General features: G+C 37.7%; 2 protein-coding genes across 5 annotated transcripts; one reads left to right on the top strand and one right to left on the bottom strand.

The window, feature by feature from the left end:
* Positions 1-523: 523 nt before the first annotated feature.
* ERMARD (ER membrane associated RNA degradation) lies at positions 524-19,440 on the bottom strand. Its single transcript, XM_075146355.1, has 18 exons — positions 19,383-19,440; positions 17,938-18,106; positions 16,690-16,829; positions 16,068-16,169; positions 14,178-14,267; positions 12,974-13,071; positions 12,247-12,383; positions 10,825-10,939; positions 10,136-10,238; positions 9,678-9,707; positions 9,103-9,171; positions 8,129-8,299; positions 7,159-7,242; positions 6,252-6,331; positions 5,315-5,443; positions 3,611-3,820; positions 2,570-2,683; positions 524-1,901 (listed from the first exon to the last, which is right to left on the bottom strand). Exons 2-18 carry the CDS (start codon positions 18,104-18,106, stop codon positions 1,742-1,744), a joined length of 2,001 nt encoding a protein of 666 aa, XP_075002456.1. The 5' UTR covers positions 19,383-19,440; the 3' UTR covers positions 524-1,741.
* A 6-nt stretch (positions 19,441-19,446) lies between these two features.
* DYNLT2 (dynein light chain Tctex-type 2) lies at positions 19,447-25,803 on the top strand. 4 transcript variants are annotated; one of them, XM_075146357.1, is made up of 4 exons: positions 19,447-19,679; positions 22,359-22,565; positions 23,401-23,510; positions 24,770-25,803. In XM_075146357.1, the coding sequence occupies exons 1-4, from the start codon at positions 19,596-19,598 to the stop codon at positions 24,858-24,860; spliced, it is 492 nt and encodes a 163-aa protein (XP_075002458.1). In that variant the 5' UTR covers positions 19,447-19,595; the 3' UTR covers positions 24,861-25,803. The 4 variants fall into 4 exon arrangements, 2 of the variants coding, with proteins under 2 accessions (XP_075002458.1, XP_075002457.1); XM_075146356.1 differs by having other exon boundaries at positions 19,475-19,679; positions 23,401-23,559; XR_012673063.1 differs by lacking the exons at positions 19,447-19,679; positions 24,770-25,803 and adding exons at positions 20,776-20,929; positions 21,602-21,643 and having other exon boundaries at positions 22,359-22,398; positions 23,401-23,417.
* The last annotated feature ends 205 nt before the right edge of the window (positions 25,804-26,008 follow it).

Raw genomic sequence — 26,008 nt, 5'->3', positions numbered from 1 at the left:
CTTAGAGAAGCAAATCACATCTATGGCACTAACTAGTAAAGGAGAAACTGTCAATGTGCTCCATCTTAGGTAAAAGCATATGAAGAGAATAGCATGCAAGATCATTTTAGCAAAGTTTAAATATAGGAACAGAAGGAGAACTTATGTTGTTGAAAATATACATCTATGGTCTATAAGGTGCTCTTCAGTACATGAACATATTTTCAAAAAGAGAAAGCGTGTCAGCTGTTTATGTACTTCAAAACCATGATTCTGTGTTTTAATTTCTTGATCTCTTTCCTACAATAAATATGTAAAGCCTAAATAAATTTTTTGCCTTATCACCCTCCCCCTTACAATACTTATCACCATCAAAGCAAGTGTCATCATAAATGTCACTACCAAGCTACACTTAGCTACTCAGAATTTAACAAGTCTGAACAAAGCCAATGGGTACAAAATAAGTCTTCAAAAATGTAATTAGGATTTGCCAACTCAGGTGTTAAAAAAAGCTGAAATTTCAGACTGTGGCTCATACACTGCATTCGATTCATTATTCTTTATTCCTAGTTTTAATTTTTTTAATCTAGTTCACTCTTCTTCACATCATTTAGTTCCATAGCAACAAAAAACCTTGGAAAATAACATAGTTAAATTTCAAACACACACAATATATTGCAAGAGTAGCATGAAGGAAGCAATATGATTTTAGTTTATATCCATCCCCCACACCGAATAAACCAAACTAGTAATTCTCTAATTTGATGTCCAGTCAAGAAACATTGCAAAGAATCTTAGTAAAATGTAACTTGAATCTCTAATCCTTTATAGAGCCAAACATTCTCCAGATGTTACCCTCCGGTTTCACTCTCAATAGGAGAAAGCAAATCGATAGAGATTGGTGGTCTTCTGTGAATCCGTTCTTCAACTGATGCATTCCTTTGAAATTCCACTTTTTTGGGATGAGAAAGGGGGAGAATTTATTCTGAAAAAATAAATTATTCAAATGACTGTTGTGTGCAACAAGAGGATAACTTTTTGAAATACAATAAATATGTGTCTGTGAGCATGTGCATGTGAGCGTTCATATTTAATCTGCATGAAATTAACTCACCAACTAACTGGATATATATTGGGAATGAGCAGATGAAATTAAACAAAACAAAGACATATTGTACAAAAGTTACTCCACCCTGCCTCCTTTAAATCCTGGTATATAAAAAACTGGTTACTGTGTTATCAGCTCTACCGCAGTGCAAGATGTGACTGTTCTGAACTAGTAACAACCACCACAGCCGCCAATGAGCACTACTTTACACTAAATGTTCATAATTCCTTAACCTGTTGATCATAGTGTCTGACATCATTCCCAGTATATCTCAAAGTAAAAAACTACTTTTTGGATTTAAGATTTTCCAGAGCTTTTATTCACACTCTTTTCTTAGATATTTTCAGTATAATACAAAACTACCAAAAAAAAAAAAAAATCAAGCTACAAAACACATAATATACTTAAAGTAGAACTTGCATCATCCTGATTTAGCTCACAGTAAATCTTTTTCACTGGATTTGGCAAACAGTCCATTCTTCGGAAGCTTGATCATTCAACTCCAGTCTCAACAGCCACCTTCTAATAAAAAGACTGAATTTTGCATCCAAAATTTGACAATGGCTGATGAAGTTTGAATTAGATTTGTAAAATTTGAGGACTCCAGAACCCTGAAGATATAACAATGTCCAAATAATCTTAAACCCATTTAATTTATGTAGCTAGCTGCATTAACATTAGCTTTCTGTCACTGATTTTCCTTATTTTTGTCAAAGCCTTGTTTGTAAGCTCCATAGTTTCATCCCATTTGTTTTTCTCAGGGCTTGTGTATGTCACCAAGTTCTCAGTATACTGCAAGATTGACTTCAAAAACCTACGAGAAGTAAAATCAAAGAAGAAAAACTCATTAAGAGATTTAAAAAGAAAAAAAAAAAAGAAAAATATCTCAATGCCTGATTTAAAGCTGCTAATGTCTCCAAATTTCCAAATTTCCCTCAGGGTGATCAATATACTAAGGTTTCTTCTACTTCTGGAAGAGAACCACTCCCTCATTCTCACAGTAAGAAGCAGTGATTTTCAGAACTGCAATTAAACACTGCCATAGAAAGAATGCGGTGACAAAATGTATGATAGAATTTTCCCCCTTTCCTTTCCTTTCTCAGTTAAATGTTTCACAATGCCTCTGATATCCAACCAGCTGATAATTGACACACAAGGAGTAAAATTACCAACATATTAAATACAGCTTTTATGTATTAATATTTTTTGAGTGTGTGATCATTCTCTATCTATACTAAGGAAGAGTCTAATAAAAATTAAAAGTGTGAATAACTGGACCATATATTTTCAACTAAGTTATTTTAGTTCTTGCATGAACATTGTCTGAGATATAATGATGACTATAATGATAGAAAGAAGGATGACAATCTACTAAAAGTCATGCTGTTCCTTTTTATTTTTTTCTCTACAGGATTTATATTACAGATCAAAAAGGAATGTATACAACTTCCTATTTTCATAAAGTAAATCTTATATACTCACTTTAGATACTGCTGATAATCAAAAGGATTCTTCTTAAAAACCAAATGAATGTTGACTAGTTCCAGAGTAATCAATACTAAGATAAACCGCAACACCGGAGACAAAAATTTAATGCTAGAAATACGCAAAAATATTTTAAAATAAACAAACTAAACGCAAATTAAATAGAAATCATTAATATAAAACATTCTTCAGACTTCTGCATCCATCCTAAACAGCTGGATATTGCATAGTGGGGGGAAGACTATGAAATGTCCTTCAGCAAGGAGCAGAGCAAATATCAAAACTATAAACGAAGACTATAAATTATGAAACCTCAAAAAGAGGAAAAACAGAGAAACATATATAGTTAATATTCCAAAGGAAACCTCACCAGCACCCATTACTCCATAGATAATAAAGTGGAGCTCAACTGAATTGCAAATATGTATTGTCAGTTGTCAGTTTAAGCTACGTTTCTTAAATAATACGGTTAACATTTTTAGGAATGTAACCTGGCCAAGAATACAGTATTTACAGTTTTCCCAGATTCATAAATCCCTGGAAAACACTTCTGAATAGGAACAAAATTAATGGAACACTAAACAATCTCTCTTCTATCTATAAAGATGCTGACTCAGGTATAAGGATAAAAAGCAGCAGAACTAAATTAGGTAGAGTCTTGAAAACAGTTTAACCTATTGCATTCAGATAAAACTTGAATGGCATTTATATGCTTAAATGGGAAAAACTAGCAACTAAAAAATACAATCTAACATTTAAACGATTCTTTTATTTGAAAGCTTATAATTTACACTGAAGCAATCTAGCAATGCTAAAAATACCCATTAAATTATTCTCCAATTTGAGATTTTCTTGTTACTTCAATATTACTACATAATAGAAATCTAGGTTGACACTTAACTCTGAAATGGTTAACAGGAACACATGAACACTGTTGACTTTAAACTTCTAAGACAAACCACTGAAAGCTAGCAACAGCAGCATGCAGCCACTCTCTTATAAACCTAACCACAAAGTAAAGAAAAACCATCAGCCAACCTGTTTAACATTCGTAGATAGTTATGCCTCTGGCGAGAACGTAGAGTCTTGTTCATCCACTGTTTGTATCTCGACTCAGTGCTGGCAATAACTTGTTCAGACACGTGATGGCACTGTGTGCTTATTTTACGGAGTACCACCAATGTTTCCAGAACAGGTCGTGGAGAATAAAGTGTGCAAATATGCGTGTCACAAAGTTCAATCAACAGCCTCCAAAACAGAAAGGAATTGTTAATTTCAATCGTTTGTTAGCTGGATTTAACATGAGATACATTTCATATTCGGTGTGGTTTGATTCATAATATTTTAACTCAGAAAACCTGGAAACGGATTACTCTTACCTCATGACTGAAAAAAAGCAAGGATCTATGTAGTAGGGGTAGTGATTGTGTTCTCTATCACTTTACTGAATATAAATGCAAAACTGCTGGTGATGAATATGTTTCCCATTTCAGACCAAAGAAATAGAACCACAATAAACAAAACTGCCTGGCTGAAATGATACACTGAACACATCAAATCACAGCAGGGTTGTGGCTGAAGCCTCCCACCATAGTTCAATTCACAATGAATTGACATCCACTATAATAAAACTCACTCAAACAAATTGTATTAATTAGTACTCCCATTAGTGTGTGGTCTTTCTTCTGGGCAGAATGAGAAGCAGACTTAACATTTCGTAAAATGCAGGTGGTGAGGCCATTGTTTTAATCAACACCACACCAGATTATGCTTTGTTAAAGCACCCAAATATCTTTCTGATGTCATATTCTAATCTGCTAACCTAATGTGTCACACGTCACTTTAAACACTCTGTTCTTATAGAAATGTTTCTTAATCTGCCTCATGCTCAAATTATCTCTGAGACAGCAAAACATTAATGACTAAAAGTGATAAAGGCAGAAAACTCTAAAAATGGTCTAACACTTTAGTAATTAGGCTTCTTTTTCATAAATGAGAAAAGTGCAGATTGATAGGTAGGAAACAGAAGGCACACAGGCTACATAAGTAAAGCAACAGGTAAAATCCTCTTTGCACTATCCTGCCCATGCCTAATGGGTTTGATTAGGAGAGTTTTGTTCCAACATATTCATTCAGTTATGGGACTCTTAAGACTGCTATGGGAGTGTCAATTAAAAGTCAAATTGTTTTAATCATTATTCCAAGTCAGATACATTGGGAACTAACATACCTCCAAGTCTGACAACAAGTATAACAAGATGTCTTCTATTTCGGAATCTTGATATTAAAGCATGTAGGGATAGAATTATGTAGCGGCATATTATTATTTTAAATGCCACACACAGTTGTGACACCAAGCACAGTTTGCTGCACAGAATTTCTGATGCAGTTTTAGCACACAAAACAGATTAAACCAACTTAATCTAGTCAGTACATAAATATTTAAAACATTTTGCTTCCCCAGTCTGAAAGAAAAATGGTTATTTTTTTCATGCTAATTTCCAATTAAAATCTCTACTGTACTAATGTCCCAAATCTACAATGGCTCATCTTCATTCAAAGATGATGTTCAGCTGCATTCTTAAGCTTTATAGATTAAATCAGCAGCAACACTAGAAAAGTGCATGCAACATTTCAAGCACTGCTCTAAAACCAGGGAAATGAGTAACTTTGGTTTGAGAGTTCTTGTGTTGGGCTGCATGTAGAAGCTGACAGCGGGAACTGGGAGGACATCAAACTCACCTCTCTGTTAGGACACTATTGATTGTATCATCTGAACTACAGCAACTTTGGGGCATATATTGCTGCAACTGAGATATAATTTCAGATATCATCAAAATTAAAGTACTAGCTTCACCATTTCCTTCCAACCTTAAAAACAAAAGAAAAAAATTAAGATTTGAGATCATAAAACTGTGTAGTACATTATTTCTCAAATGGCATAGATCAAGATGCAGATTTTTTGGATAGCAGTGTATTCAATGTCCACTCTCACTCCCTGATATCAGGGTTTTTTCCCCTCCATCTTATAAGCATGATTTTCTTTCTCCAACTAAACCCAACCTTTTCTCAGTCTCATCAGTCTTCTGAATCCCTCTTAATCCTCTATTCATTCATCAAAATCCTGCAGCATATTGAGCATTGAATTTTCACCTCTCAGCTCTAAACAAGTACAATTTCCTCTAGTGATAATATTAATGACTTCCTCCTTTTCAAATAACAAACAAGAGAACGTTACATTCTTTTTCTAAGTAATATCTCATGTAAAGTCTTCCACTGATTTGGTGACCAAGTCCTTTTCAGAATAAGCAATTATTTTCTGTTTTACATCTGGTGTGCCATCTTTTTGCTTTTATTGTGATGGACTCAAGCTCTAGTTTAACTTCCTAACAGCCCCTTCAGCATCTCTTCAGAAATAGAATATGGAGTGACTAACACCTTTGTATGCTTCAGATGTCTTCTCATTCCCTTCAAGTTAGCACACTGTTTATAGTTTTTATAGTATCTGTACTGATGTGTATAGCACAGATTAAGCTAAAAAGAACAAACGGATCTTCTCATAACCCCTCTGGTGCCTATCGTCTTCCAAGTAAAGTATTTGAAAAGACATTTCACCATCTCAGATCCCATTCGTCATAACTATTTTGAGAACTATCTTTTTTTAATAGCATGTACATACCCTTTAATCATTTGAACGTGTTCCTCAGGCACTGTTGGCAATTCAGGCCATAAGTGAATGCTCTTCATACATTCCAGCACCTCAAAAATGTATCATGAAAAATGTTATGCAAAGTGTAGCCTTTGACAGACAGGACAACATATTTTACTTTTCCTAGTGGCTATTTTAGAAAAAACTGCAACAGCTAGTAAGTTACTTGTTCAGTAGTCGTAATTGTGTAAGCCAACATCAATTGTTAAGGTTCATGTTAGGGCAAAAAGTCTTGATGTACACTTTCATTCTAAAACATCATCTGAATAAACTAATTTACTATTCTTTCTTCCATTTTTTTTAATATAAAAAAACAACTAACAACTTTTGTAACATACGGTTTGAATGCTGTCAAAAATGAAAAGTACTAAATATGTCTACTGCAATCTCAAATCAATAGAGGAACATCTTCATGCAGTTCAGTAATTCATAAACTGATCAGCAGAGAACTACCATGACACGTGAAAGCAGATTTTGCTACAATGACAGAATCTTAATAAGCTGGCTCTCATATAATAAAAACCTTAGTTATAGCCTAATTCAAGATTCCTAGATACTTGACCAAACAGAGTGTTCCTGACATAAGAAAGCACAAGGAGATTAAGAAAACTACAGAAGAGCAAACATTCAGGTAAGAACAAAGCTATTCAGTGATCTAGAGCACAAACACAACACCAATTGCATCTACAGGAGTGTGCTTAATTACATCTCATTTTAGCAACTGTAAATTCCTAAAGATAAAACTAAAAAGCTCATTAAAAAAAATATACGTACGATTTTAACTTTTTAGGACAATCAAAGCATGAAGACAATTAGACCAATTTTAATGATTCACGATTTTAAAGACTGAAATGCTTTCACAGTTGGAAGTACCTACCTGTTTCTTGAGTCGGGAAACTGGATGAAATCGAGAACGGTAGCAAGTTGCACAGTTCATCAGTGGTTTTATGACCATGTGTTCCTGATTTACAAAATCATAGACAATACACAACAGTTTCTTTAAACTGTCCTAATCGTATGCAGACCTAGACTTATACTTAATTTTATGCAAGCCACCTATAGTACTGAAGTCAATAAATGTCTGAGGTCTGAAAGCAGTAATCAGCCCAGTGAGTGTTTAAAGCTTAATTTCTTTGACACATTTTAACTATGAAACCTGACAGCAGCTGACAGAAAAGCAACCAAGTACTCTCTTAATGCAGCAGCATGCAATATATCTTAAGAAACTAAGAAGAGCTGCAACTAATAAATGGAAGATTTATCTCACAGGTTGCTGTATGATATTGAAAGAAGTAATCCCAAATATTAACAGCAAATTGGGGAGAGCAAATATAATAATTGCTAATGTTGAGAAACATGTATTGCTAGAAAAAGTGTTCACAAATTCACAGTATAGAGTGTGGATACAAAACACACATCCATTAGTAAGCCACGGTTATTTATAGTGTCTCACAGAAAGAAAATCTCAAATATTACATACCTCGGTGGCTGAGCTACAACTGTTCTACATACATTTTGGATAATTCAGGCAAGGATAAATAGGCAAGGTATCGATACAATTTGACAAATAAAATCAACTGGAATCACTATAATTTACGGATTAACCATGTGAATAAGAAGTGGTTAAGCAAACAAATTAAGGTACAGTAAGAAAGGGTAATCTTTTGGAAAACTTTCTGTACTTATTTCACTACAAAACATACTTTCACAATTTTTTACTTGGAGGAATACTTCATTTCCACATAAAGTTGCTGTCAAGAAAGATTCAGTCACAAGACTCTCTAAAATCAGATTTGGCATCCAAAACAACTGAAAAAATCTTATGACAGCGTAATATGGATCCCTACCTTAAAAGCAAACATGTCCTCATCCGAGAATCTGCAGAGAAGAGTAATTGCAAATGCAACTATCTGATTAGCTACTTCTCTGGGAAATGCTTCTAGATTGATCTCTCCATGGCTTAAACGATCTCTTATACGTGGACCCTCCTGGTGGTTCAAGAAATCCCAAAGAAATTCCTGTAAAAACGTACACCAAGTGTATAGAATTCTATTCTATGCAGAATATATTCAGTGTATAGAATACCTCTGAAAGATAAATATGTGATCATGTCTACAGGAAAAGGGCATTTAGATGGTCAGAAAAAACAATGCAAACTATGCTCGTAGCAAAAAAAAAAAAAAAAAGGGCAACTTGTCCATCTTGGTAGCTTCTGAGGAAATTCAAAACTAACATACATGCTATTTCATGAGAGGTAACAACAGATTTCCTTCAGCTTTGTGTCCCAAGTGCTCCACAGCCCCACTGCCTCTGACAACAGGACAATAAGCTCAGGTCTCCCCTACAGTCTCAAAAGGCCTCTAAATTCAACACCCCACGTTCACTATCTGTTTGGGTGGCAAGATGCAGGATGTGCTCTGGTAGGCTTGCAGCTATGTTTTCGTGCCATCTGTCCAGGGAGTGTAAGATGTGTCCCAGAAGCAATCAGAAATAAGTTTTAATTTTCCCTGTATGAGGCATCAGTTTTTCTTCTGCTCTGTTCAGCTGATCTTCAGAAGTCTGAAGAGAAATATCTCTGAGACTTCTATATTTCAGAAAGACAGATAGTCTTATATAAGATATAGCTTATCAGGTACTACTTTGTATCCTTCACAATGAAAAAGGGTAACAAGCTTCTGGTTCTAAGCTGCTGGAGATAAGCCATGTGAAATAATAAGTATTAGGCATGATCATAAATATATTACTAAATTTTAAACAGTCCAAAACAACAACGAGAAAAAAAAAAAGAAAAAAAACCCCAACAAACTTTCAAAGCACTTGCCATGGCAGGTTCCTCAAGAACTGCAGGAAGCTTGTTGACTTCTTCATTATCCAAATGCTTTGCTAGCATCTAGAAAAAAGTAATTTGCATAGAAACTTATTATTGAAAGCCAAACAATCAAAGAAAAACCACCAACTAAAATAATTAGTTTCCCTAATTTAGGCAATTACTTCCACCGTTCAAGAATCAAGGTGCCTAATTATTCCTGACGAACAATTTGAGATAGTTCAAGAGAGTTGTAAAGTTGAGGATCTCTGCTTGCAATGTTTATTTGTATTTATTTTGAATAACTGAAAGTAGGAAAAATGAGAATGTTTGTTTCTGTAAGATAAAGAATTTCAAGATAAAAACATTTGGAAGAAATTAAAGTCTGTTCATTAAAATTTGTATTAATTTTTATATTTTCTGGGGATTCCAAATTTAAAGTGTTTACTATCCGTCATCTTTTATTTGGAAAAGATTTAGAAATAATGTCTTATCCAACACAAGCTTTCTGGTGTCTAGTAATGGGAAACATGCATATGCTTAAATTCTGACATTGATATATATTAAAAAAAAAAAAAAATCACAAGTACCTCATCGAAAGTGGTGTAGAGAGCAGAAGGCTAGAACAAAAGACAATTAATATTATTTGATTTTCAACGAAAACAGTTAACTAGACATGCATACCAAACATATTTATTCATTTGCATGAATAGCAAAAAAAACCCCTTACAAATGAAAAAAGGAACAGTTGGATTTTGTGCCAAGTTTTTAAAAATAAATATAACATGACCTACTTTTCACCCTAAACTACTGTTTCTGAACACTAACCTTCAAGTACGTTTTCAGATCTCTTTTACTGACAGACATCTTTACAAAAAAATAGGAGGCATTCATGAAACTCTGCTGGAAATTTGTAAATAATGTTCCACAATCGATTGAAAAATTTTTGGGGAAAATCTGTAAATGTTTAGACACTGTGCTTCTAGAATAATTATTTTGCAAATATTGTTAGCACCAAATCATAATTGACTTTAAATAGAAATTTTACCTCAGCTGTTAGCAATCGATTTGGACATTTATTAGTTGTAGTGAAGAGCAATCTAAGTCCAGCTTCCAGCTGAGGAAGTAAGAGAATCACACAGTCAGCATACCTGAAAAAAATAACACAGATACCCAAAGGGGTTTTCCCCCCTTATAAATACAATCCAAGTGGAAATTAGAGCCATCTCAGAGTTATACTCTCAGGCCAAACAACCCAGCTGAAAATTCCTTCGCAATGCACTTCGTGAACAAAAAATAAATGACTACCTATGCCCAACAGAAGCTAACCACCAAATTCAAACCAGCTCAGAGATGAGAATAACTTACAAAAAGGTGGAGCATGGGAGAGGAAAACAAAACAATTCAGTTTGTTTTTTTTTTTTTTAACTCAGCACGTTAATATCTGAAGATTTGTTTCCACTTGCTTGGTAAAGCTCTCCTTTTTGGCTACATCTGCAATAATTCTTTTTAGTTTTCAAAATATAGTTTATAATCCTAGTTGGCACAAAATAAAGTAGTAAGTCCACAAACTTTCTGAGAGACCAGCATAACAATGCATAACTATATGTTGTTAAGCCACAGATTTAGCAAAAAGCTTTGGTATCTACAAATGCTGCTATTATTCTAGAAATACAGAATATATTCTTTTTATATTCTATTAAAAAATAGGAATTAAAAAAATAAATCTACTGTTACCTGCTTTGCTTGAAAGCTGTTAAAGCAGCCATCCAAAATGGTAACATTGTTTTTAATACAAAACTGGACAGTTTTACTAGCTCTTCAGCTATGGAAAGTGTTTCATGATTAAGATCTGCAAGTTAGCAAAACGACATTGATAAACTACACACAATCTACGGTTTACTAATTCATTCTTAATATTTCACTGAAAATACAAGATTATTTCAGCATTTGTAAAGGGAGACTTAAAAGTTATCCAATTCATTTTAACTATGCAAGTACAATGGAAGTCATATTCAAGATCAGAAATTGAGTTTGTAAGATTGCATTTTTAGTGATAATATAAAATTACAGAGTAAAACCAGTTAAAAAGTCATGGCTGCTTTTTACTGAGACTGAAAGACTACACAGCAGTTGGACCTAGCTTCTGTTGAGTTGTTCTCCACCTACTACAAATATTTTTAAAAAGTGTAATATATATTAATCATTTTAATTTGGTAAGAATGGGTACAGTAGTATGAACATTTGAACATAAGCACATTGCTCCTACTTTATCAATTTTCTGTGATGAAATTTAGCATAATAAATTAACACTTCATACTTCAATGATACCATATAATGAAACTCACACTGACAAATTCACATTATAAATATCTTATCCAAGAGAAAGCTTAAAATGGCAAACGCAACTTGACTGCAGTAGGTGTTTTTTCGAAGCAAATCAATAGCTATAGGATTTATACTACATGATGATTGGAATGTTATCAGCTTGATTTGGTTCCCAAAAGCCCTGTCTCAGTTCCGTGAACAGATGTTCCACTGGCAAATTGATTACGTAGCACAATCTGACCATGACCACCATTGACACCAAGATTCCCCATATGCTGTTGTTGCTTTAAAAATAGTAGGAATAAACCGAATAAGGTCTGTAGCCAGGGAGATGAGAAGATTTTAATCTGATGCTTCCCAAGAAAAGCATCAGTGTACTGAAGATGTGTCACCATGCTTCACACTGTTTTAGCACTACCTTTCCTGCAAGATGCAGGGCACTCCTGCTGGGACCCTCGCAGCTGGAACTCACTGATTCTGGAAAGAATTAGGTTTTGTAAAGCCAAACTAGATGACTGTTACATGAAACAAACTCAAAAAACTGGAACATACGGTTGAAGTCTTTTAGAAGCAGTAACGTTACATGTTTCAATGTGTTATAATTATTTTAGAATGCAGTATTTTTTGATTCAATAGTCTGTGGAACTGCCTACATATTAAAATGTTGTCCTACAAACATGATTGATTCATCTAATGACAGTGTATACAGGTACCTTAGTTAAGATTCAATCTTAGAACTGTGAAAAATGCATTATTTTCAACTGCACTTTCGGACAATGAAACAGTAACAAATATAGCGTAATAAAAACTTGCTAATGGTTAAATACTTGCCTGGAAATACATCAAGCTCCTCTAAGCTAACGAAGATCACATAAGGTCGATGTACTAAAATGCATTTAGTTTGCAGAAGATACGTCTGTAACAACTGACCCAATCCTGCAGTTAAAAAAAGCAGCATAGCACAATATCTAGGGAGAATACCATAATATATTAGAAAAGATTATACAACTAAATTTTTGCAAAGAATCAACATTTGTGGGTTGGGGACAAAGGTTTTTTTTGCTCTTTCAAAGAACATCCAAAACCTACGCTCCCCATCTCTTTTGAGTACAGGCACTTAATAATTAATTGCATTCACAAGCATGAAAAAACAATGTAGAATTAGGAAAAAAACATTGCTGTATTCTACATTAGCTGCTGCTGCGCCTCCTCCTACCCCATTCCTCTGCCTTTTGTTCCGAGTTATTCCTGACTGCCCTGACAGACAAGGAACCGGATTTCAAAAAAAGACCTTAAGCTTTCTTGCTTTTCCTGCTAGTAAAAAAACACTGGTCCTAAAGCTGACCAGCTTTATAATGGCTGAAGTATTCTATGGGAATCCCTTTCCAAAAGAAGTGGCAGCAGCAAGGGAAAACTGTCAGGATACTTCCAGAGGCCTCTGGATATTTTTAGGTTTTTTTAACATTTTTTTCAATAAGAGCAGTAAGTTTTACTAATGGCTTTTCAAGCACTCTCAAGTCTGACTGGTAAGAAAACAAGATTCTTTTTGGTAACTTACTTTGCAGGAATTTCTTGTGGGGATGCAAACCCATGCCACAAAACATTACGAAGATTCAGACCATACGGAGATCCAATGAATACCCTCAGTACATTCATCTAATTAATAAACAAAGTGATTACTGCATGAAGAAATCTATTATTTATTACCTTGTATCTTTCTCTGACAGAAAATTTTAGATGTTATTGAGAAACTACAATGTCTACTGTCAAGATCACTGGTCACAAGACAACTGGCCAAAGCTTGTCACAGTAACAGCAACTCACTATTTGCAATTCCCAGTATTATCTTAAAGGAAATATTTCAGCTTAGTTTTACATGCTATAGAATATAATACCAGAAGAACAAAATTAGTTATTAGACATTCCAAACAGTTATGACAGGCAAACAAAGGGGATCAAGTTTAGCGCTTACTTCACGTAGTATAAATCCACAATAACTTAATACAAATTAACATAAAATACAGAATTTGCATTCAAAGATGTATTCTCAGATCACTATCAAACAAAAAAGGAAACTTTGTTTTTATTTTTTAACTGTAAGAATTGAAGTATTCCACATGCCATCAAAATTCAAGAAACAATCCTTATAACACTACTAGTCTGGCTAACAATACAAGCTTCTGCAGTTCACATCCAATATTTTGTCCTAACAAAGAATTTACATTTGTAAAACTGTATAAGAAAGACCACCTACTCTGTAAATGTCACCAGAATTTTGGTTTTATTATTTTTTTGCACATGGGGATGAACAAATTAGTTTCCTCTATTTTGAAAAATTCTAGTGTGGTAAATGTTATAAAGCATCTTACTACAGTGGTGATGAAGGAGAACACAGCCTATCAGAAACAGCCAGTGCAGGACGTGTATTTTCAAGTAGCGCAACTCAGAAAGAGGCAGACAACTCCACAGCTTGCTCACCCCTTTGACAGATATGTGAAATTTCACATATGTAGGTTTTTCATGTAGATAAGCACATAAGAACTTATGAGCTTGCCTTAAAAAATATTTCCATTTACAGTATTCACTATTTTTGCCATACATATCCCAGACTATAACATGTATAAAATGAAAATTTTTCCAATATATTACAGAATTTACAAACTCTTCTTCAGTGCAAGCAAAGGCTATGCTTGGAAACCTGCCATTTGGCAAGAAGAAAACCAGCTCAGTATTTATTACTTATTTCAAAACTATACACTTACTACAGCTTGTCCAAAGACAATTGCAAGCTGCTCAGAAGCAAGCAAGTCTCTTAGAAGGAAAGGGCAATCTTTACCAATCAGTAAATATACCTATTAAAAAAAAAAAAAAACAACAGATAACACCAGTAATTCAGTGTACTTTGCATTTCAAACATACAACTTGACTATTTCACCCAGTAACCATTTTAATTATTGTAAAAATACTAATCAAACAAAATCCACCAAATCCTTAGAAAGGCTTTAAATTCTGTAATTTCATGACAAATTAAAATTTACTGAACATACCAGGAAAGAGTGCATATGCTACTTAATGTTCCTATAGTTAGGCGTTTCATAGTGTCTGTACATGTACTGCTCTTTTCTTCCAAAAAAAAAAAGTAAACTACAACACGAACACGTAATTAAGGGAATAAACTCTATCCAGGACACCATACTTCATTCTTACTATAGAAATCTAAAGGGTCTGTCACTCTTAAAGGAAGGAGACTTGTGGTTTGTCTTCTGATTCTGGCTGTTCCTTAAACTAGATTTTATCCTACTTGGGCAATCTTAGCATCTCTAGTCTCAACTGCTATGAAGCCTTCCATTCTACGTATTCTCCCTGACGTTTTTTCCCAATCTTTGGTAATTTTTCATTACTTCAAAATTTACCAGCCACCCTGCTTGGGCAAATTGGTTTGTCTAGGTATGAATTAGCTCATTGATCTTTCTCTGGCATTTCCTTCTCCGGAGCTCCTCACAGAGATTTTCAACCAGCTATTTTATGTTATCTGTGGGCAATATAGCCCAGCAGCAAAGCCTCCTAAAACAGCTGCTGCTCCCTCCTCCCTAACCTGCATGCTCATAAGTAGTGGTGGCATCTGTTTGTGTGGTCATGCAGTGAAGCAGGTCAAGGAACTGATCCAGCTGAAAAACAAAACTGGGGGTAGGGGAAAAAGGTGGAAAGGTACCTGGACCAGTTCGTCAATCTAGCTTGCTACTAGGCCTTCAAATATTTGCATTCACATAACGAACAGAATACAGCAAACAAGGCAGTTGGCTGTGAAGACTGATTAAACAAACTTAAGCAGTGCTACTACCAAATGTTGAACCATAGCCTAATTCACGTTCCATCAAAAAGGATTCACAATACAAGTTTCTTAATACCAGTCAGAATTCCTAAGTCTAAGTCCTATCACATATGCACTCCTTGCCTCATGCTGGTCATGGAACTCCTGCAGTATTAGTACTCTTTAAACTTAAAAAGAGTGCATATCTTTACTAACTACTATAGGGTAAAGGAAAGACGGAATGTGTTAACAAGATGAATGTTCAGGACTACAAGATGGATCCCAGATCTATCCAGCTGATCGGTTAGGTCTAGAACTAAGTTGTTAGTTGACTTCTGCAAAACATGTATGTTTTAAAGCACAAGACTCATGTCGAAGCATTTAAGCATGTACACTCTGCGAACAGTGCTCTGTGGAAAGAAGTTATCTGGCAGCCCATTTCCAGCTGCATGCTCCTGCCTCTCCTCACAGAAGTTACTGCATCATCAGATCTTCTGTGGAAGGTATGCTGCTCCCTGTTTCAGTTAAATAAATCAGAGTAACAAAGACCTACTATATGTACACTGATTAAGCAAACTTTGCTCTTTTTTCATGAAATTGGTTAGTAACAGCACTCACACAAGCAACTCCACCAGCACAGGTGAAGGAGTCCCAGGAGATGTTTCCATTAGCACAACTAGATCCAGAAAAGAACGTCTCTCCAACTCAAAATGCAGTCAGGCTATTTGTGTACTACTACAGTACAGAGTAATCTCACTTTTTCAGCGTGCAATTAAACCCAAGGGCTCATTCCCATCTTGTAAAACCAAATCTGCAATAGACTTCTCATGCTGGCACTTACATCACCCAAGGCTCGCTCCAAGCATGATGTTAGTTTCATTAAGCCAAGAGCAACTTCTGTAGATCGTGTATATTGTAGAACATCAAATACTTCAAGAAATAACTGTATGGTCGGGGAGAGGAAGAACGTTGTGTGAAATATTCAGAAGGAAAAAACAAATTGTCAAAAGCACACAGAAACCTAAATATTCCTCTGTGATAGTTGTTATGCAAATGTAGAAAGAAAACCATGCCAAGGAGATAAAACTGTAGATGCCTGGAAAGAAACTGCCCTAGAGCACCTCTTGTACTTTCAGTTGCAATGTACCTAGTTCCTTACATCTATAAAAATTATCAACAGTAACTTTACACAGTAAAACTTGATATTAGGCACAGATTATTGGAAAAACAAAATCCTACCATTTTAGGTTAGAACAGGTCCAAAGCACCTCATGTCCTCTTTGTGATAACTTAAATCTAATTACAAAGTCAGGAAAATTAGAAGCAACTACTTAACAGAGAAGGGCAATTAGTTACAAATTCTAAGCATTTTGGTCCTTTGATATCTCTTGTGTGTTCTTACATTAAACTTCCACAAAGGGTTCATGTGCCAAAATACAAATTGTCCACAGACATTTCCATACCTCTGTGTAGTTTGTCCAGCGGAACCATAATGCATACTGAATTACAAATTGCTCCTTGGTCAGAGATTTGAAGTGCAAATTAACAGATTCACATACAGGTCCTAATGATCGTATGCTTTTGATATAATCCACACTTTGATCTTAAATTGAAAAACAGAAGGTGATTAGAGTACCAAACTTCCCGAAGGTTGAATATTTTAAAACTCACAAGGAGTAAAACCTGTTACAGCTTGTGTACATTTTTAGAACAGAGAATTTTATCCAGACTATTTAGACTAATACACTACAATTTACTGTCCAAAAGACCACACAGATAAGATATAGAAAAGTAAAAGTACAGTGTGAAACTAGGTAAGAACAAGTACCTTCTCCAAACAAAAAAACCCACAAAACCGTAATGCAAGAAAATATGGAAGTAAAGAGGATTATTATGTTCTGGTTTTGTTGAAATGGGAAGAACCTTCTAGAGAACATATACTCCACATAACCAAGCTGGAAGCTAGTGCAGGCTCAGAGGGCTCAGTCAAGTTGCACCACTTACACCCTTTAAAGAACGCAGATAGATGTGATACCTTACAGAGTGGTATCACTGCTCCTCTTTGGTGGGACACTTTTATAGGAAAATAAATTATTCTGGTTTACTGAAAGATATTGCTTGAGGCAGAAACATGTATCATTTTTGCCATCTCTGGAAATTATTAACAGAGCTTGCATGACGCAATTTGGCAAATTAAAATTCAAGGAGTTCATCAGGGCATAAATACTTTGTTTTGGTTAAAAAACAATTATAAACTGTTCTACACACAGAAGGGAAACCAAACAGTACTTCTGTACAAGCTAAAGTTGGGGAAACAAAACCAGAAGCAACAGTAGGAATACTGATGGCCTCAGAGTGTTTTAAATTTACTGCAAAAGGAATATAAAGAACACAGAAGAAAGCAATTATGAGGTAGGAGGGAAGCAGAACAGGCACATGAAGTTGGGAACCAAGATGAATGAGGAAGCAAAGGAGCAGCTACTTATGTAGCACACATTACATGAATGTTAGGAGTGAGCAATAACCAAATACTAAATGTGAATGAAAAATTTAAAGCTCCTTGTAGATATGAACTATACGTACTCTAATCTGCAGCAAAGCTAATGCTGTACTGTAATAAAATGTTGCAACTAAGCTAGGATTGCTATGAACTGTACTGAGATTCTGCATCAGTCTTAAATGTATCACTACTACAGCAGGTAAACACCAACCTGATTCAAGGTAACACACATGCTCTGTAACAGCTTGCCAACATACTTCACCATTTTCAGACAAAATATTACTAATATCATAGGTGTCTTTTTTCTCAAATCCAAGTCTGCAAATCACATAATGCACAGGTGGAGAAAGACAAGTAGTGACTGAGTCTGACAACGCCATCTAGAACAACAACAAAAAAAAAAGATTCCCTCCATAAAGAAAGTACATGAGAACAAAGAAAATTATTATTAAAGCATACTCATACGCACGGATATACAGATAGTAATACATCATCTGTAAACAAGTTGTCAAGTTTTGCAATGCAACTTTCATTATGAATATGATGAAAGGAACTCTCTGAGCAGAACTACCTTGTAGAAAACTGAGGGGAAGGAGGAGGGGAAGAATTCGCTATTTGCATAACACCAGGATGGTATATTTTCTGAATGGTTATATCTACTAAACTGATGCCAAGACAGACTGAAGCAAAAGATCTCAGTTTATATATATGTTCTGCCTAATCTCTGACCCTGCAGGGAAACTGATGCTACTTCAAGTAAAACCAAGTCCTTATGACCAGCAACATCATTGGCGGGGGCGGGGGGAACATGTGAATTCTGCATGAACTGGTAGTAATGGTACACCAATCTAAGCATAAATTTTATTTGCATATTAGTCTAAACGGTAAGATGGACTGATTCAGCAGCACACATTGAAATTAAAGAATTTGCAAAGATAAAACTGCTCATGCTAACAAGGAGGAATATGCTTCTGATTTAGTAAAAAGTCACACTTCCTCATTAATCACAGAAAAGACAGACAAGAAATTGTTTGAAAATGAAGGCTCACAACAAATATAAAAAGATTCCATTAAAGTTAAATTAAAAAAAAAATCCTCTTTAATTAGGTGGTGGAATTGACCCTCACAGTACATAATTTCTGAATTCACGGCTTCAAGGAGAGACTACATATTTACATGGGTAACAGCGCAGAGCAAGTACAACAGTTTCTATAATAAACTGGTATGAGGTGCCACCAGGAGTACCCTACCCGCTATTAAAAAAAATGATCTAAAATGTTCATAAAACATATAATTCAGCCCTTCACCTTATTTTGAGGCACCCCACGTTTCACTGTCAGAGACAGGAGGCCAGAGCAAAACCTGAACCACCGCAGCCACCCTTTATCGTCTAGAACAGACCAGACAAGGCGCAGGCAGCTGATTTTTTCAGGGAGAGCAGTGACCAAGTCCCGCTCCCACCGGTGACGGCGCGGCGCCGCAGAGGCAAGGCCGCCCCCGCCCCAGCACTTCCCCGGGGCCGACAGGGGCCGCAGGGAGCCGCGCAGGCCCGCGGGGGCGAGGGCAGCGGTAACGTCCGGCCGAAAGCCCCCCCTGCCCCCCTCTCGCTCACGGGAGCCGCCGCCCCACCCCGCCATGGCGACCTGCCGCCGTTACCTCCGTTACTGCTGGGCCCTCCCGCTCGCTCGCTCCTACGTCACGACGCTGTGCTAGCGCGCGGCGTCACGCCTGGCTCGCGCGGGAAGAGCCCCGCCCTGGCACGGGCCGGCGCCACGCCGCGGGGCGCGAAGGCGGTGTCTCCCCGCGGCCCGTCGCCGGGAGCGGGAGGAGGGGGGGGCTGCGCCCGCCTGCCTCCCCTCGGGGAAAGCCATGGAGAAGCGCTCCAAAATGCCGAAGCTCGCCGCCGCCCCGGAGGGAGGAAAGCGGCGGCAGGGCCTGTTGGATAAAGACAGCGTGAGCGGCCGCCCGGGCGGGGGCGGGACGGCAGCCCCGGGGGGGTTAGCTGCCGGAGGCCGGTTGCCGGCCAGCTGCGTGGGAAGGGAGCGGGTGTGAGGGCGGCGGTGACGGCCACAACGGCCGGGGGGGGGCGCGGTGGCCTGGTGGGGCGGCGGCGGCGCCGGCCTCCCGCTCCGCCGTGGCCCTCGCTGGCGAGGGAAGGAGGGAGGGATGGGGCTTGGGTCCTTAGGAGGGGCGGCACAGGACGTGGAAGAACGCGAGGCTGGGTGCGTGATTAAAAGGTGAGTGTGATCTTGTGAAAACTTGTGTCAGAAATGCGGTTCCCATCTGTTTTTCATCCGGTTTGGGGTAGCTCGTCCCCCTTCTACTCGGTCGGATGTCACGTTCACATCCACCTTGCAGCTGGTGTGCCGCCTTCGGCATTGGGAGGCAAAGTTGTTAAAGCCTTGTGGAGGTGAAAAGAAGGCAAGGGTGGTCCTCCCTTTGGTGGTGCAGTCTTTCCAACTGTAAGTGCTACAGTTGGGGTGCTACTGTAAGTTCTCTAAGTCAGGACAAGGTGTGCCCTCTTTTGAAGAAATAAACAAGAACTGTTTCTTTAACTTTAAAGCAACTATTGGTAGTTAAAACAGACTTACTTTCAAATAGCATTTCTTTCAAATAGCAAAAGCTTTCTTTTCTCAGCATACTTACTTCCATATGTCCAAGGTTAAGCCAATGTAGTAGGGTCCAGTAACATAAGAACAGGCTTTTGTATAGTCAAATGCAAAGTCGGTTCTTGAATTTTTGAGAGATCCTTTCACAAAGGATGTAAATACTATACAGAAATGTAATTGCAACGTTGTGCTAAAACTTGCAATCTCAGTATTTGTGTTGTGAAAAACAAAAGTAGGTTTATTTATTAGCCGTTTGTGTGGAGATATCAATAGGTTTTTGGTTGCCTCATTAGTAAATGGCTTCTTGCACATGAGGAAATGCTTATGAAAACTTCTGTCGCTAATAATAGCAGTTAAACTTGTAAGTAACAGCACTCTTAGAAGTCATGTGCTATAGACATGAATTTTCTTCCATCTGTAATGGTACAGGCTGAAGATGTGACTCATGCTGAACCATGTTAGCAAAGAATTACCGGTTGGATTGTGACCTTCTTCACGGGTTCATTTCCACTGACATGGATTGGGATGCTCATTTGAGCAGCTCAGATGGCAGACTTGAGGTTTTTAATCTGTTAGGGGACCTGTGATGAGCAGGTAGGGGCTATAGTCTTTATAGATCTGAGTTTCATCTAGAAGATAATGAGAGTCCACAGCCTAGGTGCAAATGTGTTTGCTCCTTGCATTTTTAGTGTAGTGTAAGTACTATTCAGAGTTTGCGTTGTTGGCATGGCATCAACAAACACCTGCAGCCAATTTACACTAGGGCTGCCAACATCAGTGTTTTTTAACAGAATTATCTAACCGTAAGGAACCAGAGGAGAGATGTAGGTAATGTCCACAGTGTTGACAGGGCTAATGTGCAAGTGATTTTATAGAGAAGAAACTGCATTGCTTCCCTTATTCTCAAACTCCTCTGGCTGCAAGATCGATGAGCCCCTGAGTAGTGCATCTTTTTAAATAATTCTCACTAGACTTTTATATTATTCATAAGTGTGTGATTTTTTTTCTATACTTGTTAGTGTAAGCCTTGCACTGTGGTGTTATATCACCTTTGTGCTATTTTCTGCTCTTCTGAGAAGGAACCGATGATTTTTTCTCACCTAAGTTCTAGCTGTAGTCAGGAAGTGGAGGATCTGAAGAGTCAGCAAAACTTGAAAGTGGTCAGTTAGGAGGTAGCTGGTATGGAATACCACTGTAGCATTTGTTATGATCTCATTGGTTCCATGTCCTATCCTGTCTCTGTCTTGTTTTGTTATCATTTTACAGTTCTGTTTTAAGCCAGCCATGGAGGACAGCAGGTGACAGCAGGTGACATCTTTTGTGTGCATGATCAGACTTGCTGTTTGCGTGCATAGAGGGCCAAATTTTGTTACGTGTGTTGAAGAGAATGATAGTACACAGGTTGAATGGGGAGAAAACCTGGACTTCAGAGTTCTGATGACAAACAAAAAGGAGTACTACTCTGTTTTTAAGTTCCAAGCAAAATTACAAAGCTTGCAAATTGGAGCTTATTTTTTCCCTTCTTTTTAATTAATGAGCAAATTAAGTCATTAATGCATAAGGCATTTGTTTAGTAGCTTCACAAGGAATGAGGACAAGTAAAATTATGTCATAAATGAACCGAGCATATATTTTGGGGTTTGTACAGCCTGTTTGAATGAAAAGCTTGAAGTGGTTAACAGGTTTGGACACGTATGTTAATAACTGTGTGTTTTTACTTGGAAATGGAGTGGATTCAGAGAGCTAGTATAGTCTGTCTGATTGACTGAGTTTAAATGCAAACTTCATTTGGATTTCGGTGGAGAAGAAGTTAAAATTGAGTGGAAGTTAACCATGTTCTCTTTTTTCAGTCAAAGCAGTAGTGTCAAAACAGCCAAAAGATGATACCCATTTTCTAGCTTTTATGCATTTTTTGTAACATATTCTGAGACTAATTGTTTTCTTTTGCTCTTAACTGTATTAGAGACTGTTAAATGCTAAAATATTGACATGTGATGTGAACTTTTTTTATTATTTTGCACAGACAAAAGGAAAAAGGACACAATCAAATTACGAAGCTTTAGGTACGGCTCCAATGGAAGAAGAGTATTTTAGTGATCCAATGAAAGCTAAACTATTGGCATTCAAAGCTAATAGGGCAAAGATAAGATATGCTAATACATACAGGCTGGAGTCACATAATAAATTTCGGGATTATTTAGTAAGAGACAAAGCTCAAGCGATACTAACGGTATAGTATTTTTTTTTAATTAATTGTCTAATTTTATGGCAAAAGTAGCTTGTCTTGCAAAGATTGTATTAATGGAACAGCATAAGTTGCATGAACTTAAACATATGCATTAATCTTTGCAGACTTCGAGTTTTGGCACACAAATGTAATGTGAATGTGCTCCGTTTTGCAAAGTGCAGAGGCCCTCTGCAAGGTTGATACTGAGCATGTGCTGTTAAGATGGAGCTGAAGCTTCTTAAACTCTTACCTATTTCTAAACCAAGTTGAGCTATAGCGCACTTCAAAGTACCCTAATCAGCAAAATATCCAGTTATCCAAAGATCCTGACTTTGAATTTGTGTTATTCTACTCCTTCAATTAGGTCTCCTAATATCACGTGACCTGCATAAAATATGCTTGGTGTCCTTGACAATCTGATGGCCAAGTACAAAAATTAAGCAAAAATTAAGGAGAACAATCTGTTGAGATAATATGTAGCTGTTAGTGATACCTTGAATAGTTATAACCAACTCTTGTAATTCTGTCTGGAAGACATGCCTTGGATATTTGGAACAGGTATTTGTAGCACTGTTTTCCAGTGAACTGAGCCTAAATGATGGAGAAGAATACACTCCTGTTTGTTAAATGGAGATTGGCTGGACGTGTTTGTTACTTTCAAAAAGTAGATGAAACATTTTAGAGTAAAAATAGCACAGCCTTTGCTGTTGGAGGGCATAATCTATATTCACTATTCTACTCATTACTACTTCTAATGTTCTTGTAATGGTCATGATTGTAAAAGCTTTTTAGCAAAAGACTACCAAAACCTAAGATCTTTCAAAATTGTTTTTGATAGAATAAACTTCAACAAGCCAAATACGATGGAGTTTCTAGTCCCGCCTTGTGTGCTTCAATCTCAGAAGAAATATTAAAGGCTGTGAAGGAATTGGACTTCGACCGTTATAAGTACGTGGTATCAGTACTAATTGTGGAAAAGGCAGGTCAGGCAATAAATGTGAGCAAACATATTATTCATAATATCTTTTGCAAATTGAAAATAATTTTTAGAACTGTGTGTTATCTCCTAGGTGTTCATCTGCATTCAGCAGCTTAACTAGTTTGAGGTGGTCTTGAAGCCTTTGGGTTCTTTATGGGGAGTAGTATGCCAGGTGACAATTTAAGGTACTGCTGTGATTCTACTTAACCCTGTGAAGGTTATCTTCTTTTTGAGTTCAGTGACAGTGGTGAGCAGCCCATGCTGCTCTTCCTTGTCAACCAGTTATTTCTGCTGTGTGCTGTGCCAGTACAATTGCATGGCTGCAGTGAAGTTTCTTTTTCTTTTTCCAATGTACTTTGATCTCCAGTTGCGTCGTCACAATTAACATTAGTGATCTGAACTTGGCGCACCCAAAAGAAAAGTATTCTAGACTTCCCTGTGTTGTGTATAAATCTACAGGTATTGCAAGCTGCCATTGGCATTCAGAACACTTTTAGGTAACTTGCCGAGTGTCAGAGAGCACTTGTATTTAGGAGTGTTCATCAGCAGCTCTTAAAACCTGATGAAACCATACCTGTTTGAAGGGTTCTCAGCTTCAGTCATGAAGCCAGTCTGCGAGGGGCCTGCGTCTACCTGCTTTTCTGGTGCTGTCTCACCGTACGCGGCCTCTGAAGGCATACTTTGACTGAGGAGCTGTAGGTTAAAACAGGTTACTGAACGGTCCAAGCTAACTTTTTTCTCCTGAGGGAGATGTTTATTCCAGCAGTCAATTCACACATTTTAGCTTTGAAAACAGTTTTATCAAAAAGCTGAGAGCCCAGTAAATGGTCACAAGTAGACTGGAGTAAGCTGGAGATGGAGGAGAGGGGGACGTGACTTCTTAGTTGTACGTGTTCCCAAAACTAATGTCTCTTCATGTTGCTTTTGAAGGGGTGGTGTTACACTACGCTAAAGCGCTAACAAGTCAATGTGAGAGACAACTGAGATTTTGGTGTAGAGATTTTTGGATCTACTGGGGTGGAAGCTTTACTGTGAAGCAAGAGCATGTATTTTAACATTGAATAGCACTTGTTCATTTTCACTGTAATTTTGCAATTGTTTTTACTACTTGTAACTCTCATAATGCAAATCTATCAGTATTTATATATTGCTGTGTGTTCTTTTAAAAATATATAAAAATTGTGCTGTTTATAGATTCACAAATAGCTTTTTCTTTTCTTTCCTTTAGGTTGCCAGCAGATGGGTCTGGGATGTTCAAAGAGACACTTGGGTTTCAGCTAAATGTGAAACTGAAACATTTATTGCACTGGCTTTGGTAATGGCTTGTTATTACGATTAATACTCTAAAAGCCACACCTGGTTTTGTGCATCACAGTATCTGGTATATTTGAAAATTTTCAGAATGTCATTATTTTAGTACTAGTTTTTGTCCTAATGCTGTTAGCACATTGAAATTGACATACAGTTGAGATAATTTTGCTCATTTTTCGCTGTTAAAAAAACCCAAACCCAAAAAAATGCTTTTGAAATGTGTATGGTTGAGTACATATGGGCTTCATCTGTCATAATGCTCTGCTGTGGAAATTGAAGCAGCTGGTGTAAGGCCAAACTTTGCAAAATTTTGAACGTTGCTTGTCTGTTGCGTGCCTAGAGTTGTTAACGAATGTTTACAATAAATTGCAGGTATTGGTATTCTTAAAAGCACGCTCTTTGTAAGGAAAGGCAGTGTTTGGTTTTTTCTAGTTGTATCTTTGATAAAATGCCTGTCTGTGTAGAAACCTGGCTGGGAGAGAAGCCGTGTTTGGCACACTTAGAAATTTGTGCAAATTTCCAGTCGTTTGCCTTGCGTGACGTGTGAGTTCAGTCATTAGCTTCCCTGGGCCTTCAGCTCGCATTAAAGATCAACTGCGTTCAGGCTGGTGGCTACGTACTGAATTGGGCGAGTTTGATTATCTCAGTCGCGTGGCTTCCGATGGCAATGGCAGGAGGACGATGGGGTCGGTCATGAGGCTGTTGGCAACTGGTCCATAATTGGCGAGGACAGCAATCATTACATTTTGAGAAATGAGACTCTGGCAGATCTGTGAAGCCCGTAGACACCTGCTTTTGGAACTGCAGTGTGTGGAAATCGAGCGCCGATGCCTTTTCCATGCCGGTTGTATTGTTAAGAGCTGACAATAAGGGGGTGTGAACACGGACGGGGGCGGTGGTGCTTCCGAATGCCCCTCGGCCTGCTCGGGGGCCCCTGAGCCGCGTATGGGGGAGCGGGCGGGCGCATCCCCGCAGCCAGGCGAGCCCCGGGGCGGCGGCCGGGGCCCCCGCCGGGGAGCGGCTTTGCGCTTTGTTCGCCCGAGCGGGGCCCGCGCGCGGCCACGGGGCCCGGCTGCGCGCGTGCGAGCGGGCGTGCGCGCCGCCCCGGAGCCGGCGGGACGAGGGTCTTTCCTGGCGGGGGGGGGCCACGCTCCGC

Source organism: Calonectris borealis, chromosome 3 (assembly GCF_964195595.1).
Source record: "Calonectris borealis chromosome 3, bCalBor7.hap1.2, whole genome shotgun sequence".
Taxonomy (NCBI): domain Eukaryota; kingdom Metazoa; phylum Chordata; class Aves; order Procellariiformes; family Procellariidae; genus Calonectris; species Calonectris borealis.
This window is presented reverse-complemented; position numbering and strand designations above follow the sequence as displayed.